The sequence below is a fragment of the Hyperolius riggenbachi genome, chromosome 7 (genome assembly GCF_040937935.1).
Source record: "Hyperolius riggenbachi isolate aHypRig1 chromosome 7, aHypRig1.pri, whole genome shotgun sequence".
Classification (NCBI taxonomy): Eukaryota; Metazoa; Chordata; class Amphibia; order Anura; family Hyperoliidae; genus Hyperolius; species Hyperolius riggenbachi.
Window position 1 is genome coordinate 148407788 of NC_090652.1, and position 21115 is coordinate 148428902.

At 43.2% G+C, this 21115-nt stretch overlaps 1 protein-coding gene across 3 annotated transcripts in view; it reads left to right on the forward strand.

Moving 5' to 3' along the window:
- Nucleotides 1-21115, forward strand: part of ITPRIPL2 (ITPRIP like 2) — a 236575-nt gene that overhangs the window by 162908 nt on the left and 52552 nt on the right. For all 3 annotated transcript variants that reach the window (XM_068244754.1, XM_068244755.1, XM_068244756.1), the window contains 4 exons: nt 4082-4182; nt 8225-8372; nt 12297-12344; nt 13551-13849. In XM_068244754.1, the coding sequence (XP_068100855.1) occupies nt 4082-4182; nt 8225-8372; nt 12297-12344; nt 13551-13849 (596 nt within the window). The remainder of the gene's footprint in view (nt 1-4081; nt 4183-8224; nt 8373-12296; nt 12345-13550; nt 13850-21115) is intronic.

The window sequence follows — 21115 nt, forward strand, 5'->3', positions numbered from 1 at the left end:
CTTTCATCCTAGAGCGTGCCATGCGTAGAGTGGTGGATCAAGCTGTGGAGGAGCATGAACAGGAACAGGAGGAAGAGTTGTGGGATCAATTCTCAGAAGAAGCAGATGATTCCTCAACACCTGCGGCAGCACAGAGGGGGAGGAGGGGGAGGAAGAGTCGTGTGGGGAAGAGGAGTCAGATGATGAGGAAGGTATTTTTTTTTGGAGGAGGTGGCGGAAGAACAACTGCAGCAGGTGTCGCAGGGGGCTTGTGCTGCTCACCTTTCCCATGGTATTGTTCGTGGCTGGGGGAGGAGGAGAACTTAGCTGGCATCACTGAGGAAGAGCAAGAGAAGACGGATAGTACGTCTGCATCCAAATTTGTGCAGATGCCGTCTTTCATGCTGTCCAACCTGTTGAGGGACCCCCATATAAAAAACCCTCAATGAGCTGTACTGGATGGCCACGCTACTAGACCCTCGCTATAGGCACAAAGTAGTGGAGATGTTTCCAAATCACCAGAAGGCAGAAAGGATGCAGCACTTGCAGAACAAGCTGGTAACTATGCTTTACAGTGCATTTAAGGGTGATGTCACAGCACAACAGAATAAAGGTGCCACTGCCAGTAATCCTCCTCCTCCCATGTCCACGCAGGCAAAGACAGGACGCTCTAGCGATCTCATGGTGATGTCGAACATGCAGACTTTCTTTAGTCCAACGTCTCACCTTAGCCCTTCCGGATCCACCCTCCACCAATGCCTCGACCGGCAGGTAGCCAACTACCTGGCCTTAAGTTTGGATGTAGACACTGTGAGCAGCGATGAACCCCTGGACTACTGGGTGCGCAGGCTGTAACTGTGGCCAGAGCTGTCACAATTTGCCATCCAACTTCCGTCTTGCCCTGCCTCAAGCGTCCTGTCAGAAAGGACCTTCATCGCAGCTGGAGGTATTGTCACTGAGAAGAGAAGACGCCTAGGTCACAAAAGTGTTCAGTACCTCACCTTTATCAAAATGAATGAGGCATGGATCCCGGAGGGCTACTGCTTGCCCGAAGACTAAGTCAGTCCCCACACACAGCATGTCTGCCTGCACACCGTGTGACTGCCTGCCCCATGACTAAGTCAGTCCCCACACAGCATCTCTGCCTGCAGGCTGCTTGACTGCTTTCTCCGCCACCACCAACAGGGTCCAGGACTCCAGGCGGATTTCAGATTTTTTAAGGCCACTGCTAGCAACGGCCGCTATAATAATTTTCTGGTGCGTGTACATGGCTGCCGAATTTTTCAGGCTGCACTGCAGCTGCAACAACAAAACAAAAGGCATGTACATGAGTCAATTCCCCTTCGTGATCATTACCTTGCCGCGGTGAAGGGGCTTGCATATCACAATGAAGCAATGACCGCTGGCTATATGAGTGTCTCAGAGGGGGCACACCCAAGATAATAAGGTCGTTGCTTCATTGTGGACAGACCAAGTTTGATCAGCTGGACAGTCACTGTTCTGTCAATGAGCTACCTCAGCCCGGCGACAATATGGGCTGGAAAGCCGCCATCACCTGCACTCTCGTCATGGTGCCTAATACTTGGGGGCATCTTTAGCTACTTAATACTGAGGCTCCTCTGGCTATCCAATACTTAGGGGCACTTCTAGCTACTTAATACTGAGGTTCCTCTAGCTACCTAATACTTGGGGGCACCTCTAGCTACTTAATAATGAGGGTAACTCTGGCTACCTTATACTTGGTGACACCTTAGGCTACTTAATATTGAGGTTACTTCTGGCTACCTAATACTAAGGGGCTCCTGTAGCTACCTATGACGGGCAAGGGAAGTAAAGGAGAAGAGACAGCTGGGCCATCCAGCACACTTGCAGTGATATTGGGGGTTTGTAGATTCATGAAGGGTGAAGTCTAGGGTGCCATGACATCTGTGCCTATAGGCTCCTGTGAGGTAAATCCGGGCCTGATATCTTGTCAAGGCTGAGAATAAATGTATAAAGTAAAATACAAACAGTGAAAACCTACTGCTTACAGTAGGTACTGGTGCAGGTTTACACCTATGATTTGGCCCTATAGCACTTCTTGGTATGATTGCTGCAATCACTTATTACGGTGTAATAAGAAGTATGAACCACAAAAGTGTAAATTACAAACCTAAGAATCCTGAATACATAATCCAAAAAGAAAAAATGACAATGCACCATGTGCTGTAGGGTTAAGGTTTCCAAGCAACATGGTTAGGCTGGGAATATAACATTGAGAGTAAAATTAAAAGAGATGCATTTGGTGTGATTGTAATGAAAGTAAAATGTGTTTTGGAATAAAATACTCGGTGCTGCTCATCAAAATGATACGAGAGTCATTTTTTTCAGAATTGTAGGCAATATTGAAGTCCTTTGTTTCTAGCATGGTACATATAAAGCTCTACCTCTTCATCAGAATACAATATCTAGAATGACGAGGTAGACTCCGTCACTCCGGTATAAATGATCATCTGTCAAAAATCTGCAGTTTCACAATGATCGACTGCCCCGGCCAGCTTAAAGCGTACCTGAACTCAGAACTTCCTCTCTGCTCTAAAACGTAAGCAACAGCATAATAACCTTTAAAGAGAATCTGTATTGTTAAAATCGCACAAAAGTAAACATACCAGTGCGTTAGGGGACATCTCCTATTACCCTCTGTCACAATTTCGCCGCTTCCCGCCGCATTAAAAGTGGTTAAAAACAGTTTTAAAAAGTTTGTTTATAAACAAACAAAATGGCCACCAAAACAGGAAGTAGGTTGATGTACAGTATGTCCACACATAGAAAATACATCCATACACAAGCAGGCTGTATACAGCTTTCCTTTTGAATCTCAAGAGATCAATTTGTGTGTTTCTTTCCCCCCTGAGGGGGGAGTGCATAGCAGAACCACAACACTGAAGAACTTGGCAGCCTTCCAGACACAGGCTGACAAGTCTGACAGGGGAAAGATACATTGATTTATTACAGAGACTGTGATAGTACAAAGTGCTGCAGTAAGCCAGAACACATTAGAATAGCTTTTGGAACTTGTAGGATGATAAAAAACAGGATGCAATTTTTGTTACAGAGTCTCTTTAAAGAAAAAATTTTTTTGTTACAGCTGATAACAATCCTACAATAAATCTGCAGTGTGTCTACTTCCTACTTTCATGGAAGCAGACATAACGTTAAAGAGACCCTGTAACAAAATTGTGAGCCTTATTTCTTTTATCCTATAAGTTCCTATGCCTGTTCTAATGTGCTCTGGCATACTGCAGCCTTTTCTAATTGCACTGTCTCTGTAATAAATCTTATCTTCTTTCCTCTGTCGGCTCTGTCGGGCTCAGGCTGGAATGTGTGGAATGTGCAGCACTGCTTGTCATTGGCAGAAGCTTTACACACCATCTCCAAGCTCTGCATGAGTCACACAGTGAGCTGTTCTCATGCCATGTTTTTTGTTTGTTAACACTGCATAAAAATGGCAATTACAAGCCAGGATTGCAGCAGGGAGTGGCAGAAACAGCACAGAGGGTGCCAGGAGAACATAAGGAATTGAATGGTATGCTTTTTATTGTAAGAATTTTAGAGTACAGATTCTCTTTAACATCCTGTGTTTACAAATTAGCTGTTCTGCTGAGATTCCTGAGCTGACACAGCTGAGAGATCAAATTACATTTGTACTTGGTCACAGGGAGGGGGGATTAGACAGGCTAAACAGTCTAAATACATACAGGGTGAATTTCTGTGTTTTCCTTCTGTTATGTGCAAGAGTTCAGGTCCACTTTTAATCTATGTACAGAAACTTTAGACTTCCGTTAGGTAAAATCATCTCTCCATATTATTTTGTCTGGAATTCTTAAGTGCGTACAGATAAAACCCCAACCTCCCCAGTAAAGATTCATCCAATCAGATCACAGTCCCCTGACTGCAAAGGAAGTTCCCACAGGATGAAACTGCTCGCATGTCTTCCCCGCTCCACTGATCAGTACATGATGATTGGTCAGGAGTAACAGCATGTCTGCATAGTGATCTCTAAAGACTGTTCCAAGACATAGATCATTAAAATGTGTACTTCATTTACATGTCTCATCTGCAGGCTCTGGAATGGAGTACTTCCAGATAAGTGTAAACAGCAATTTAAGAAAGGGGAAGAGTGGCAATGCTTTTATGGCCCCAAGTCATACTCCTCAATGAAATGTAAGTACCACTGTTTATTTTTTTCTTGCGGCTAATAAATTGCATCAGCTCTCGGCTTATAAATTATGTACAGTGGCTGGATAGTATACTGGTTAAGGATCCTGCTTTTGACATGGGAGACCAGGGTTTGAATCCTGGCTAGTACCTATTCAGTAAGAAGTCCTTGGGCAAGACTTCCTAACACTTCAGGGTGGCCCCTTGTGTGGCTGCAGCTCTTGAGTGCTTTGAGTCGAACAGGAGAAAAGTGCTATGAGGTAGACACTCCAAACAGAATAAAAGGTTAAGATATCTTGTTAAAACCTAAGGTTTAATCACACACACAATTACTGACACATGCAGGGATTAGGACTTGATCACTCAGATTGGGGTGCAGTGCAGGTGTGTCCCTAGCATACAGACTAGGGAAATGTTCTGTTGCTATGGATAGGGAAGAGCAGGGGCGTAACTAGAAATCACCGGGCCCCCCTGCAAAAATTTAGACGCTCCCCGGCCCGCTAAGGGCCATTTTGGGGGACAGAAAGGGCCGCAGCATGAGGGCAGAGCGTAGCCACACATTGGCAGGGAGGGGGGACAGTCCCCCCTCACCTTGGGCTCTCCACTTAGTGCTCCCCTTCAGCATCAATCAGTGGCAGCAGGCGGCAGGCAGGAGCACATACCTCCATCCACTGCGGAGGTCCGATCTCTAAGTGCCTCACGCTACTTCCTGTTTAAACAGGAAGTAGCATCAGACACTTAGACAGCATAACTTACAGTGTGTGGAACGCATGAAGGTATGTGTTCCTGCCCGCCGCCTGCTGCCACTGATTGATGCTGAAGGGGAGCGCTGAGGGAAGAGCCCAAGGTTAGGGGGGGGCGCTGTCCCTCCCCTCATGCTGCGCTGTCCCTCCCCTCATGCTGCGACCCCTCCGGCCCCCAAAACTGCCCTGAGCAGGCCCCAAAGGAGCCCCGAGCCCCCGCATGGGTGCAAGGGCTGCTGCCCCTATTGTTAAGCCACTGGGGAAGAGGGGTGACAGTATAGCGCACAGTGGAGCAGGATGGGTAAGGATAATCAGGGCCGTTTCTGACCTGTTTGGTGCGACACTCCATTAATACTATGAGGGGAGACCGGGGTCTTTGGCAATGCCTAGGCACGCTACCAATTATTATTGTAGTCAATAAATTCATGTAATCAGCAGTGGTCTACTGGATAAGGTTGTGCTATATTAGTCATTAACCTCCTGAGCGTTACGCCGCTCAGAGGGCTTTGCATTATTAGTTTAAATGTGTCATTAGATACTAGCTAGCGCTAGGCTAGCTAGTATTGTCTGCCGGCACCTCCGGAACCCCCCCCCCCCCGATTGCCCGCTTGTTACTTTACCCTGCCTGGATCCCACGATAGGCGCAGCCTCCCTGCTCAGCTCCAGTCTTCACTATGGGGAGGATCGTACATGACGTCTTCACGTCACCGTCACCAACGTCATGCGCAGTCCCGAACCTCAATATAGTGAGGACCGGAGCTGAGCCGGAGGACGCTCGATCACAGGATCCCGGTGTGGTAATGTATCCAGCGGGCAATCGGGGAAAATTGCGGCCAATCGGGGGTGCCGGCAGACAATACTTGCTAGCGTAGTGCTAGCTAGTATCTAATGGACACATTTAAACTAATTGATTAATTCCGGGGGGTCCCGATCGGCAGCAAAACCTCTGCAGCGGCATGCCCGACACAGTGTCGGGCATACCGCTAAGGAGGTTAACATACATTTTTGGTTTCTAAAAGTATTTTTCTAAAAGAATTGCTGCTAGTGGGAAAGGGCCCAAAGCGACAAAGTACATCCACACAAGAAGTGATCTTGATATATTGTTCAGTGTTCATAATGTCACAGTGCCCCCTATAGATTTGAGGCAGGGCCATCAGAATTGTCCTCTGCAGCAAAAAAAGAAAGAAATAAGCTATTTTTTTTTATCTGGACTATTCAAACAGCAATAATATACACAATTTACATTAGTTAAATTGCATAGTCCTTAGTCCACATGGGATGATTTCTGATCCTCTGAGCATAATGTGTTAATTTTCTGTGATTCTATCAGGAGTTGGAAGGTGTGAGTTCTAAAAAAGAACTTTTGTAATATTTTTCTGCAAAATTCTACAAAACAGGTGCAAAATGGCTGGCATTCCATACATGTCCATCAGACATTTATTATGTCAGGTTCTTGTTGCTTTGTCAATGAATATACAAGAGGCACAAGCTTTTGGCAAAACAACCAGATAGGTTGGTAACTTTACACAACTGATTGATTGATAACAATGGCTTGATTGCATGAAAACATCAGCACTGTTATAGTTAAAAAGCTGCAGAGTGACTTTGACTCACAGCATATGCACCATGGCCCATATGCAATTAACTTGTTCACCCAAGTTTTCTCCAATGAGATAATTTTCATCTTCTTTTAAAAATAACTTTTCAGCACATTGCAATTGAAAAAGTACCAAAAGGTAGGTGAAAAGGTACTATCCAAATTTATTTTGAATATTTTCTTGCTTGCTGGTTGATTAAAAAGCATTTTATTGATCAATTTGAAAATATCACCTAGGAGCAAACTCAGGTGAAAAGTGAATTGCATATGGGCCCATATATCTAGCAGTAGCAGTTTGCTATCTACGCTATGCCGGCACAGAAAAATTCCCATTCAACACTCATGCTTATTGGCGCCCATGCATTCCTCATACTACCTGCAATAGAGTGTCAGCCAGTTGGTTAGTAAAACACTTATGGAGTATTTAGTGCATCCCTTGGGGGGCAGATTGTCCACCTGCACAGCAGAGAAATGTTAGTAAGCATGAATGCATAAACAGAGTCCGGCTGCACGCTTATAGATAAAGCGCATTCCACACAGAATCATGCCATATACTATTCATTGTATCACCACTTCCTTGTGTAGTTAATTCTTCCGGTGGGTACCCACACTGTAGGGATATGAGGCACTATTGCGTTGGCACGCACTCCAAGTGTTATCGCCGCGCTCCGTGTGCCGTACTGTCCATTGAGTGCTTGACGCTAGATCGCCACGTCAGATCAATGCACATGGCAGGCAGGCCAAAGCAGAACAGGGATACTTGCGCATGCAACAACGAGTGAGGCAGATATCAAATGTGACACACAGGCTCCGCCCACCAACGCATTTCTCACACCTTCTGTTCGATTCCTCTTGTTGCTTTGTCACTCTATGTGGAGTAGTTGTGAATCATTCCTGTTTCAGATAGCCAGGTTTCAGAATTTGCTGCCAGTCAATAGCAGCAAATTCTGAAAGTTGTGACACTCCCTATTGGCTGGCAGCAAACTCTGACACTCCTCAGTGGCTGGCTGCAAGCTCTGATACTTCACATTGGCTGGCTGCAAGCTCTGATACTCCCCATTGGCTGGCAGCAAGCTCTGACACTCCCCATTGGCTGGCAGCAAGCTCTGATACTCCCCATTGTCTGGCAGCAAGCTCTAGTACTCCCCATTGGCTGGCTGCAAGCTCTGACACTTCCCACTGGCTGGCTGCAAGCTCTGACACTCCCCAATTGGCTGGCTGCAAGCTCTGATACACCCCATTGTCTGGCAGCAAGCTCCAGTACTCCCCATTGGCTGGCTGCAAGCTCTGACACTTCCCACTGGCTGGCTGCAAGCTCTGACACTCCCCAATTGGCTGGCTGCAAGCTCTGATACACCCCATTGGCTGGCAGCAAGCTCTGATACTCCCCATAGGCTGGCTGCAAGCTCTGATACTCCCCATTGGTTGGCAGCAAGCTCTAATACTCCCCATTCGCTGGTTGCAAGCTCTGACACTGTTTTTGAATTTCCCAGGTTCTGTTGGAAGCACAATGGAATTATTGGAATTTTTATGCACATAAAAATAAAGTAAGCAAGTTGAAATAGTGTTTGCCTCTAATTCTTTCTATTTATATACTGTATAGCTATAGTGCCAAACTGGAAGCGCTGAGTTTTCCTCAACAAAAGTTTTTTCTCATTATAATACTTTGTACCTTTTGTTTGTGATTATCTATGTTATTGGATTTCAGCTCCGATCTTTGTGGTTCAGTGGCTCTATGATGTGGAACAGCTAAGAATAGAAAACATCCAACCGGATTTCCAATTCATGACAGCAAATCAGTGGAACAGCATACAGATCATTGGACGAGAACTTAAGAAGTCATTGCGTGAAGTCCCGTAAGACTTAAGCCTGTTCCTATAGTAAAGTATTAAAGTCAATTATTTCTGGTATTCACCCATTGTGTGACAGCTGGCCATAGCAAATCTAGCACAGATCAGACACAGATGATGTGTATGACAACAAAAGCTTAGCTATAAATAAAAAACAAAAGCAACCCCAATGCTAAGTCCAATGCAATTGTAGGTAGAATAACAGAATAAGCATTATGATAAATACATTTATACATGTACAAGTTACTGAAGTTACATACTTTATTCCAAAGATTCCAACTGTAGCCTTCATTTGAAAATCATATTATTCTTATTTGAACTGACACAATCGAACTTTTAGTCACAATTTCTTACTTGTACTGAGTCCCTTTTTCTGCTTGAGATAAAAGAACAGAAGATTTAATTATAGCGCCCATTATAATTACTATTATTACTCCAATCCTTGAAGAAGGAGACTAGTTCCATGAATGTTTATGAAACTATTTCAATTAACTATTAAAAGGTTTATCATTTTTACAACATCCTGTTTTCCCTAACTACACTTTACTGCCATAAATATAAATCGGTGCTGCGCAAATGTTTCTGCCATTTCATTTGTTAAAAAAACATATTTTTCCATTACAGTTTGCAGCCAGCTACATTATTCAAAATTTACAGTAAACTCAAAATCTTTTTTGTTTTGTTTCAGCCTTGTTACCTGTTCATAATTTGGAGTACTGTTGCTATATGACTGTGCTCGCTTGTGTTACTTATTTTCAGCACACTTTATTTAAAGAATAGGGCCCATATGCCATTCACTTTTTCACCTGAGCTTTGTCCTTGGTGATATTTTTAACCTTTTCAATAAAATGCCTTTAAACCACCAGCAAGCAAACAAATACTCAAAATAATTCTGATAGTACCTTTTTACCTACTTTTTGGTACTTTTTCCATTGCGAAGTGATAAAAAGTTATTATAATTCGAAGATGAAAAAACTGAATTGCAAATGGGCTCAGTGTTCTCCCCAGAAATTTTTTTCAGCCGGGTGGCATGAAAAAGTAGCCGGGTGGGGTAAAATGGGCGTGGCCATGACGTGCTGGAAAATGGGTGGAACCATTACATGGGCGTAGCCAACTGTAATGTAGTGGAGGTAAGTAGGTCAAGCTGTGGCTAGTGAGGTGGGTGGGTAAGTAGGTCAGGCTAGTGAGGTGTAGGTCAGGCTGGTGGCTAGTGGGGTGGGAGGGTTACTAGGTCAGGCTAGTGGGGTGGGAGGGTTACTAGGTCAGGCTGGAGGCTAGTGGGGTGGGTAGGTAGGTCAGGCTAGTAGTGGGATGGGTGGGTAAGTAGTTCAGGCTGGTGGCTAGTGAGGTGGGTGGGTAAGTAGTTCAGGCTGGTGGGGTGGGTGGGTAAGTAGTTCAGGTTGGTGGCTAGTGGGGTGGGTGGGTAAGTGGGTCAAGCTGGTGGCTAGTAGAGTGGGTGGGTGGGTAAGTAAGTCAGGCTAGTGGGGTGAGTGGGAGGGTAAGTCGGTCAGGCTGGTGGCTAGTGTGGTGGGTGAGTGGTTAGGTAGGTCAGACTAGTGGCTAGTGGGGTGGCTAGGTAGGTCAGACTAGTGGCTAGTGGGGTGGGTAGGTAGGTCAGGCTAGTGGGGTGGCTAGGTAGGTCAGACTAGTGGCTAGTGGGGTGGGTAGGTAGGTCAGACTAGTGGGGTGGGTAGGTAGGTCAGACTAGTGGCTAGTGGGGTGGGTAGGTAGGTCAGACTAGTGGCTAGTGGGGTGGATAGGTAGGTCAGACTAGTGGGGTGGGTAGGTAGGTCAGACTAGTGGCTAGTGGGGTGGGCAGGTAGGTCAGACTAGTGGCTAGTGGGGTGGGCAGGTAGGTCAGACTAGTGGCTAGTGGGGTGGGCAGGTAGGTCAGACTAGTGGGGTGGGTAGGAAAGTCAGACTAGTGGGGAGGGTAGGTAGGTCAGACTAGTGGCTAGTGGGGTGGGTAGGTAGATCAGACTAGTGGCTAGTGGGGTGGGTAGGTAGGTCAGGCTAGTGGGGTGGGTAGGTAGGTCAGACTAGTGGGGTGGGTAGGTAGGTCAGGCTAGTGGGGTGGGTAGGTAGGTCAGACTAGTGGCTAGTGGGGTGGGCAGGTAGGTCAGACTAGTGGCTAGTGGGGTGGGTAGGTAGGTCAGACTAGTGGGGTGGGTAGGAAAGTCAGACTAGTGGGGTGGGTAGGTAGGTCAGGCTAGTGGGGTGGGTAGGTAGGTCAGGCTAGTGGGGTGGGTAGGTAGGTCAGACTAGTCGCTAGTGGGGTGGCTAGGTAGGTCAGACTAGTGGGGTGGGTAGGTAGGCCCCTCTCCTTCCCTCCCTCTCAGATAGCATGGCAGCAGATTGCTCCTCACATTGATCCTCGGCTGTTCCCCACAGGTCTCCCCGAGCTTCAGTACCTGCGAGACAGGACACAGCCCTGCTGATCACCCGGAGCACACCATCCACCTCTGCGAGCCAGCGCCGCGCTGCCAACCACTGCGGGCCGGATATATATATATATATATATCATTGCCTGCATATGGAGCAAGACGGATTCATCCGTCAGTGAGCTGCGCACATGCCTCTCTCTCCACACATGTCCCTGCACAGCTCTGAGCTCTCACAGACATACAAGCGGCACACGGCTCTGCTGCAGAAGGCGGCTAGCGCTAGCCACGCCTCTTATTTGCTAAGCCTATCAAAGCACGAGCTCGCCGGGAAGCGCGAGATCTCGAGTGTAGAGGGGAAGCAGCGCATCTGACAGCCGGCAATTGCGGCTCGCGATGACAGGACACGCAGATTTATCAGCCGGGCAGTAACTTATTGTACTTGGGCTCTGAGACAACGGGGCATGCAGTCTCATCAGCCGGGCGGTAATTAAACTTACCCGGGCACTCCGCCCGGCTGATTGATCCTGGGGAGAACACTGGGCCTAAGGCGAGAACTGAATTAGACCTTCTTCTAAGTAAACAGGTTGAAAAAACAACTCAGGCAATTTTATTACTATACCACCAAGTCCCTATGTTAGCTAATGGACTTAAAAATAGACCCCCCCCCCACTATGCCCACCCACAAAATTCATAAAGTTACGGGTACAGTTACTGCCAGTCCCTCAAAGCCATCACAGAGATTTTTTTTCTCTTTCCTCCAGAATCTTTATACACAATCCTTTCCTGTACAGATAGCAGACAATTTCTTCTCAATTATTACGTCACCCTCTTTATCATCAGGCAGCTCTGATACACTGCACTCAAAATGATCCCTTGCAGAGGTCCTAAAGGCCATTTGGACCAAATCTGGTAACATTTAACACACTTCTTGCTAGATAACTAGAGCTTGGTCATCTCCCCTTTCACGTTACCTACCTGCACTAATTCATTAATTTGCTGCAAACTTTGACACTCCTATCAGTTCCAGCTAGAAACACTATGGAACAAATCTTGAACACTGTAGTTGAGCAAAGAACTACATTTTTTCACAGTTTAAAAGCTAAATCCTGCATATAGAAAAAAACAACAACAAATTGTTACACAGTGACATTTTCAAGGGCTGGACAGGTAAAAATAGTCAGAATCAGATAAGTAGAACCCCATGTCATGGTTATTTGCTGTCAGAGAACTTGTAGCCCTTGTAACTTTCTACTGTAGTGTCAGGAAGGTGAGAGGAAGACAAGTTATTCAACATCAAAAGTTTGAATAGTAACAATGTAAAGCAATTCCTCCTTCATAAAACTGTTATCAGACATCCTGCTTAGTTACCATAGCCATTTAAGTAATTTAACAATGCCATATGGTTGCCAAATTATTTTTTTCTGAGTTTTCTTGTAAAATATGTCTACATTTTTCCAGTCTTTGTTTCTTTGGGTTATTTGTTAAATCAGTAGTGAAATGTTTACTTGACTATTTACCTAACCTTATTTATCTCTTCTATTTACAGGGCAGTATTTGCCCCAGCCTGCTTCTCCCATACACTCATTACAGCAAGGTAAGGAGAGTGGACATACCCAGCCAATGCTTAGTAGTTGGTTGTTCTTAAATATATGATTTAAGAGCATATTTTGTAGTTAGAAAAGTCCTCAGAGAAGCCCCCATAATAGTATTAAATATGTGACCTCCTCAACCCCTTTAGCCCACAAACTGATGCGTGCAGCCTGCTCAGTGCCCAGGCACCCTACTAGCTCCTCTGTACACCCAGATTTGAGCCGAAGTACCACCACCGTAGTAGCTGCTATCCATCGCTGCAATCTTCGCATTGGGTGCCTTAGCATCACTGCTGTCCATAGCCGCAATCCCCGTCTCCGGGGGCCCACATTTTCAGGCACGCGCCGCACCAAACCTAAAATACCTGCTTCATTCAGCAAGATATTATACTTTCTACCTACAGCAGGGAATAGAAAATCTGAAAAGTCAGAAAAAAAAGGATCTTGATTTTTTTCAAGAGATTTTAAAAAGCCACCGGTGATTTAGGAAAATTAACATCCATACAAATAATAATCCATAAAAAACACTAAAAATAGAATTAATAATTAAAGGAACACTATCGATTGATATTTTTTTTCAATTGAGTTAGGAATTGTTTGGGAAGTGCTGCTAAGTACTGGTGTATACATTTCACAGGCAACCTCTTTGTTTACTGTTATCAAAATACTTTCACATTTTACTGATGGCAGAATGAGCCATGAGGAGAGGGGAAATTCCCCTAACACTTGATCAGTTAACCCTGTGTGTAACTCTGTGTGTGAGAGAAAGCTCACTACAGCTGCAGCTTCTGTGTCCTGTGTTTCTGACTGAAGTGTCTGAAGAGAGCAGAGGAAAAGTAACTTCTTAACATTTGTAATTGTCACAGCTTTTGATACTGTTTTTGCTTTCAGAGAAAAATACTCTGTAGTCTTATATGCAACACTGGATGTGCATCGAAGCAGACACCCCTTCTGCAATTGATTTGTCCCAAACACTGGTTCGCACGACAGCCGGGGGGCCTGCAATTGATTTGTCCCAATATAGCTAAATTCTACCCTCAATAAGTTAAAGCTTTTGCCTCTGATATTTAAATTGAAAAGTAGGAAAATGTTTACACAGCTACTTAGACAGTATTTGTTCATGCCATTTTAGAAAACTTGGGTATTGATAGTATTTCTTTAAGTAAAGAAACTAAAAGAATCTATACAAATAATATATTTGTCTTTAACAGCAATTGGCTACAATTCCAAGTGAAAGGAGTGACTTTAGCTCGAGCTCTGCAATGCTGGGAGAAGAGCCTACAAGAGCGGAGGGGCCAAAAAACGTTCATCCGTGGATGTCCCTTTCACTTAATAGATAACTGTCACTGGCCGCACTGCAATCCCACATGCCCGGCTCTTCATGATCCTGTGACTGGCCAAGAAGTGACCTTATTACAGATGTTCCTTAGGCTGAATCTTGAAAACAAGAAACGAGGCCAGGAGCCCAGAGGAGACCTGAGCCAGCTGATGGCAATGTTGAGAAATGGTGGTTAGTTATGTCTTTGTAACACATTGTAAAACCTTATTTAAGATATTGAGTATCTTTTGAAAATGAAACTGTGTAGAAAGTTGGAGTCTCTAGGATGGATTGTTTTTCCAAACAGATGTTAAGTTATATTATTTACGGTGCACATGACTTACAAATTGTACTAGATATTCAAAAGTTCCTAGAAAAAAAATTTGAAATCTGCAGAAAATCTCTAATTCTCTAATTTGTATGATCCAAAGGTCCTGAATAGCAGACATGTAGCTTATTATAGTTTTAAGGTAGCCATACATGCAGCAATACTGATTCAATTGACAAAGTGATCGACTTTATTGGGTAAACGACTTCAGTATAGTTGATCGAAAGTCGATCAACTAGTGACCCACACACTACAAGTGATATCCTATGCGATTCACCTTCACTAATTGATCTGACCGATGTTGTGTCTCCAAGCTCTGAATACAAAAATCGATTGAGAGTTGATCCAATGATGTGAACAGTAGCCGATTCCTGTACGATTAACCGATATCTTGCATCCTGCTCGATCGACTAAGCTGGTCGATTCAACATGAAATTAGCCACTTTTCATCGCTTGGGACCTCTGTAACAACTCGATTCTCTTTTCATTCTATAAAATTATCAAATCAAATGGTCGATCATACAGCTAAATCGCTAGATGTATGGCCACCTTTAGGCTAATCATTGGTTGCATAAAACACACAATGAAGACACTTTTGATACAGTTCTTCTTTCAATTTAAAGTGGCCCTGAACTCTTGCACAGGACAGAAGGAAAACATAGAGAAATGCACCCTGTATGTATTTAGAGCATAGGTGTCGAACTCCAGGCCTGGAGGGCCAGATCTATGCCAGTGTTTAGGATAGACTGAGAAAGCGAGAAATGTGTTCTACCCGATGGACCACACCTTTCCTGATTCAGACTCATCAATTACTTTGAGCTGTGTCAAAAATGTGTGAGGACCTCGGCCCTCAAAGGACCAGTTTGACCCTTCCCTAAATCATCCCTGATTTAGAGAGTTTAGCTTAATTCCCTCTCATTTTGTGTCAATTTAATTTGAACTCTCCCTGTGTCACATGACTGCCATGGCAGAGATGGCAGATAAGCTCATTTGAAAGCACAGGCTGTTAACAATATGTCTGCTTCCATGAATCAGGAAGTAGAAATAGTGCATATTTATTTTCGGGTTTGTATCAGCTCTAACAAAGAAATGTTATTTTGTGTGAAGGTTATTATGCTGTTATGTATATTTTAGAGCCGATAGGACATTCTGAGTTCAGGTCCACTAACCTCCCTCACAAATATAAAGTCACTCCTGCATTCCTCAGCTCAGCTCTTCCCTATACTACAGGATGTGCTCCTTTCACATTCTTTTGAATGGTAATTTTGAAATAATTGTCCATGTCCAATTCATTATTCAGTATTTTTTGTGTGTGGAACTTAAAATAATGCAAAGTTCCCACACAAGGTCACGTTCCCCAGATATTCCCACTTCCTGCCTATAGACTGGCAGCACAACTACAGAAAGGAAGTGGTAATATCTGAAAAATGGCCCTTCACAGTGACAAAGCAAAGGTAGCATATAGCACAAAATATAAATAATCTTTACTTAAAACAAATATCTATAGTTCAGATACACCTAAGCCTCATGTCTGAACTTCACCTATAAAGTATAATCTAAGGCAAGACTAAAACTATCATGCAGTGTTAAACGACTAAAATACAAACCTTTGAACAAGGTCTACTTCAATAAATTGTGTACACTATTATAACTACTAAGAAAATCAGTTTTTTAAAAAGTGCCTGAAATGATTAATACAATTTGCTTTCACTGTCTCTTGGTGCCTTATCACATGACTGCCTCAAAGGCCTAATTCTGCCACTCACAGCTCTCCTGCTAACAGAAGATTTTTCCTTGGTTGGAGACAAAATGGCCCTTATTCAATGAACTTTCCTCCTGAGTCTTCTTAAGGAGATAATTTGTCATCTTACCTGCTAACTACTTTTCATTACCTGGCATTTCAAAAAGTACTAAAAAAGTTGATTAAAAACTAACATCTAACTTTTTGGAGTATTTTCTTGCTTCCTAGGGTCTTAATAGCATTTTATTGATGACATTTGAAAACATCTCCTGTGAGAAAACTCAGGAGGAAAGTTAATTGAATAGGGGCCAACAAGAGATAAGCCTGTTTGAACAGCGCATGGAGCAGGGAGCTTATCTGGATGACAGCAACATTGATTGTAAGAAACAGAATGTATTTTTTTCTCTCAGTTACAGATCTCAGACTAAACAGGACATAACATAACTATGCAATATGGCTGCAGTAATCTGCGAGTATTGTTATTTGTTAGTATTTATAGTGCTGACATCTTCTGCAGAACTTAGGGAGTATATAGTGTTGACAATAGTTGTCCCTCAGAGGAGCTCACAATATACTGTAATCTCTCCTATAGTCATATGTCCATTGTAGTCTAGGGCTAATTTAGGGGCAACATAAAGGGGGTAAGAGGTGCCCAGGAGTGTATAAAATTAAGTTAAAAACAAGTCAAATAGAAAAGGAGGGGGGGGGGGGAGGTTGCCTCAATAATGACAAATTCATTATATATAAATATAATGGATTTTTAATAAATACAGGCAATGCATTTCGTAGGTCTCAGCCCACTTCTTCAGGCCAAATAAAGTGCCTGAGGAAGGCTTTCTGCACCTAGCTTTTGAAAGCCTTCTGCACTTTATTTGGCCTGTAGAAGTGGGCAGAGACCCACAAAACACACTGACTGTGCTTATTAAAAATTCATCATATTTACATATATGAATTTGTCATTATTGAGGTAAGCCACCTCACCTTTTTCTTCTTTTATTTGTTTTTAACTCAGTTTTATACACTCCTGTGCACCCCTTACCCCCTTTGTGCTTGTGAGGGCTAAGTCTGGTCACGGTGTGGCGTGGACTCAGTGCTGCAAGGCAAGAGTGCTTTCCACTATGCTACCTTGCTGTATTATTGGTTTTATATATGCAACTTAACATTGTGACAAAGGCTGATAAGACAACTATATAGGCCGTAAGGATTTGGGAGACAATGCTTTTTTTAATGTATTAACATACCAGACTGTATTTTCACTTTCATAACTGTTTCTTCATTCATCTTTAGTCCTTTCTTAGCATCTTCTAACTACCAGTGGCACCAGTTTAGAAATGATGTTAAGATGACAGTTCTGGTGTCACCTAACCATATTTTGGAAGAAATCAACATTTTAGCCTACATTGTAACAGAAATTACACCTGAACACAGCCAGCTCCTGGCAGATCTATCAGGACCACATAATGTGATTGGCTGTCAATATTTAAAACACGGCCTTTAAGATTGAGCTTGCCCTAAAGGCTCTACATGGACTAGTTGTTGGATTGCATTGTTTAAAAAGGCCATGTAATGCTGGGCATACACGGCTCGTTTTTGAGCCATTAAAATGGCTTGACAGATAATTTCCGACATAGCCGATGTCCCACTTGATCGTTTCGCCGCTTGATTCCAGATAGCAGTGAATGGGAAAAGATAAGAAGAAAGCTGAAGATAAGAGAATTGACTGCGGAATCGAGCAGCGAAACAATCGAACAGGAGAATCGAGCGGCAAAAAAGAGCCATGTAAGCCCAGCATTAGGTGTAATAATGCATTGTTAGAACATGTGAATTTTAACAGTATATTTTAATTGCATGTTAAAACTGGTGACTTCCAATACAATTCTCTATCTTTACAGGAATTCTGCTTGAATACTTAATAAATATATTTATTAGTGTTGCTTTATTGACCAATGTGTGTTTATGGTAAAAATACAATTAATAAAGGCAACGCTGAATGAGACCATTTTCTACAGAGTAAACGTTTCTTTTTTCTTGACTATTATTATCTTTGGAATGCAGAGGCAGAAATATCATGTGTAATACAGATGCCCTGATTTTGCTTTGTTGATACAGCGTATCTGTACTCATGTCTTCATATCTCTTGGATGAGATCACTGTATCCATAATAGCCTTGCCACGATTTTTTGGAGTTCAGGAAAATTCCATCTTGCAGGAATTTATTTAAGAAGAAGTTTTCTCACCATCTGCTTAACATGTCCTTATTAAACTTTTAAAAGGGCAGATTACATCTTTGAAGCAATCCTGCTTCTTTAAAGGACATCTGAAGTGAGAGGGATATGGAGGCTGCCATATTTATTTCCTTTAAAACAATACCAGTTACCTGCTGATCTTTCATGCATCAGTATTGTCTGAATCACCTGAAACAAAAATGCGGCAAATCAAGTCACTTTTAAAGAGAAGCTGTCAGCAATACTATCTCAGAAAAAACACACATGTAAGTAGATAAATACTTGCTCTACTTACAAAACATATGTATGCAACATATACATAATGTAACATATATGCACTGTCCACGTTTTGATTTTAGTGATTTTTCTATAGTAATAAAAAAAAAGAGAAAATCATTCTTAGGATTCTTCATCTTAACTGTCTATTTTAAAGTCAATCCTGATGTCATTTTCTCCCTTACTCTCCTTTGCCTGATTGTGTAAGCATTGCCCACCCTCGTCCCAGTCTTCAGGCACTCCCACCCAGCTCTGCAATAGAAGGTGCATTGTCTCAGCATGAGAAATAATGGCCAGAGAGGAACAGAGATGTTGGAGGGGAAAAGCGGGGGGGGGGGGGGAGAGGCTACAGCCACTCAGGCTTCATTAGTTATGTCCGAGGGGAAAGTAGAGAAGCAAAAAAGGAAAACCCAGCATGCCCTGCAACTTCCTTTGTGCGGCAGATGTACCAAATAAGAGCCAGGGAGACTGGGGAGTGTTGTTTTATGGATAAGAAAACTAAGAGTGATTTTTAACTTTTGGATTGCCTGGTTAGCATCCTTATTACTTGTTTACCAGATAAAAATAAATTGATTTTTGATTTTATGCCTGACAGTTACACTTTAAAGGACCACTCCAGCGAAAAAAACTAGGCAGTTAAAGTCAGACAGAACTGGCAGGTTTTGGACTAGGCTATTTCCTCATGGGGGATTCTCAGGTTTTAACTGCCTACTTTTTTGTTGGAGTGGTCCTTTAATTCAAACATCTGATCTGCATGCTTGTTCAGGGTATAAGGCAAAAAATATTAGAGGGAGAGAATCATCAGCACAGCCAGGCAATCTGAAATGCTTATATGGAAATAAATACGGCAGCCTCCATATTCCTCTCACTTCAGGTGTATTTAAAGTGGACCCAAATTAAAAATACAAGTTTTCAGAAATAAAATCTATTTTCTAAATTATAATAATAAATAGCAGGCTTTTTTTCAGCTGCATGATGACAAATATAAAATATTTTACATTTATTGGAGGAACCCCTCCCTTCCTTTCATATTGCCGGGACAGAATCCGGCAAACTGGTGGAGTAGGTGGTGTCCGGCAATGGAGGAATTGCTAATGGCTGCCACCTGTATAACTCTAGTTATGAAAAGAGAAGAGTGAAAAGCATGCACTGAAATGCTCATAGGCTTGAAGGAGTGTTTATCTATCTTTGTATGTGTCAGAGTGGTGCAACTAAATATTTTGAATTAAAAAAACTTTTGGTTTGGGTCCGCTTAAATAGCAAGTTACAAACCGGTAAAAGTAATACCGTAACATTCACTTTAGCTATGTCATGGCAGAATTTGGTTAAATTGTGCCCAGTAACCTTGCACTGACACAAGCAAACATCACTGCGTGGGTGCTACTATCTTGAAATGATGCCATGTGAACTAAGCAAATAACCAGCAGGGCATGGCTCATTACTGATAGTGTGACTGGATTCCTTGGACTATGACCAGCTTATCTTATCCTCAGCTGACCTGGAATGTATGATTCCCCTTCTCAGCTGGAAATAGTACTGGGGCAGCGATAAGGAGATGAAAAATGCAAACAAGACCATGCTGGCTGGCATTGCCTATTCCACAATAGCTTCTATGGAATGGATCCTCCTGTCCTGACTCAAACGCATAAGAGCTGTGATGATAGTTGTTAATCTTCCAGGACTGTGAAAATAAATCTGACAGTGTCCAGTGTGGCACATTGCTGCATGCAGGAACTCAGGAACATATGAATACATTTTAGGCCCTTATTTAGTTCACCTTTTCTTGCAAGTTTTCTCCTAGGTAATAGTTTTTTTCATCTTCTGTTTAAAATAACTTTCAGCAATCTGCAATTTAAAAAGTAGTTGATAAGTATTGTCAAAATTATACTGAGCATTTTCTTGCTTGCTGGTGGCTTAACCTCCCTGGCGGTAAGCCCGAGCTGAGCTCGGGCTATGCCGCGCAGGGGGAGATCTCAGCCCCTGGTGGGGCGATTTTTATTCTGTAAATTGCTGTGCGCGCAGCCAGCACTTTGCTAGCCGCGCGCACAGCTTGATCGCCGCCGCTCTGCGGCGATCGGCCGCACGCAGCGGCGAAAGAGGGCCCCCCCGCCAGAGCCCTGCGCTGCCCGGACCAATGAGTTCCGGGCAGCGCTATGGGCTGGATCGGAGGTGTCTGACGTCAGGACGTCAGCTGACGTCCATGACGTCATCCCGATCGTCGCCATGGCGACAGGAGAAGCCAAACAGGGGAACGCGTTGTATACGCGTTCCCCTGTTTGCTATAGATGCCGGCGACGATCGCACTAGAGGGACACATGCGCCCTCTAGTGGTGTTTCATGTAGCTACCACTCTGGTAGCTTTACATGAAACAAAAAAAAAATTAAAAAAAAAAAGTTTTTTTGCCAATTTGGCAAAAAAAATTAACTGCCAGGGAGGTTAAAAGCATTTTATTGATAAGATGTGAAAATATGAAAATAGAACATAGCAGAAACGTAGGAGAAAAAATGAAATGCATATGTTCCTTAGTGTACTTAGTAAAATAGTTCATAGTTCAGGCAAAACAGTCTGTATGTGCTTCATTACAAAGATTTTCCAAAGTGACAAGTTTACTTTACAGTCGTACTCCAGGAAAACTGAAACTCTGATCAGCTTTCGCAGTGCCACTGTTAAAATAAAAGGTATCTGTCTTTATATATGCAGGAAAAAGCAAAAAAGCTGTCCGATATAAATTGTGGGGAAAAAAAACATACGAACGTAGTACAAGAACAATGTGTGCTACCCAGGCGGGCCATTAAAGATAGCGTGGCACATGCACAAATCCAATAAGTGTGCTTCCTGTTTAAAGTGGACCTGAACTCAGAACTTCCTCTCCTCTAAAACATAGGCA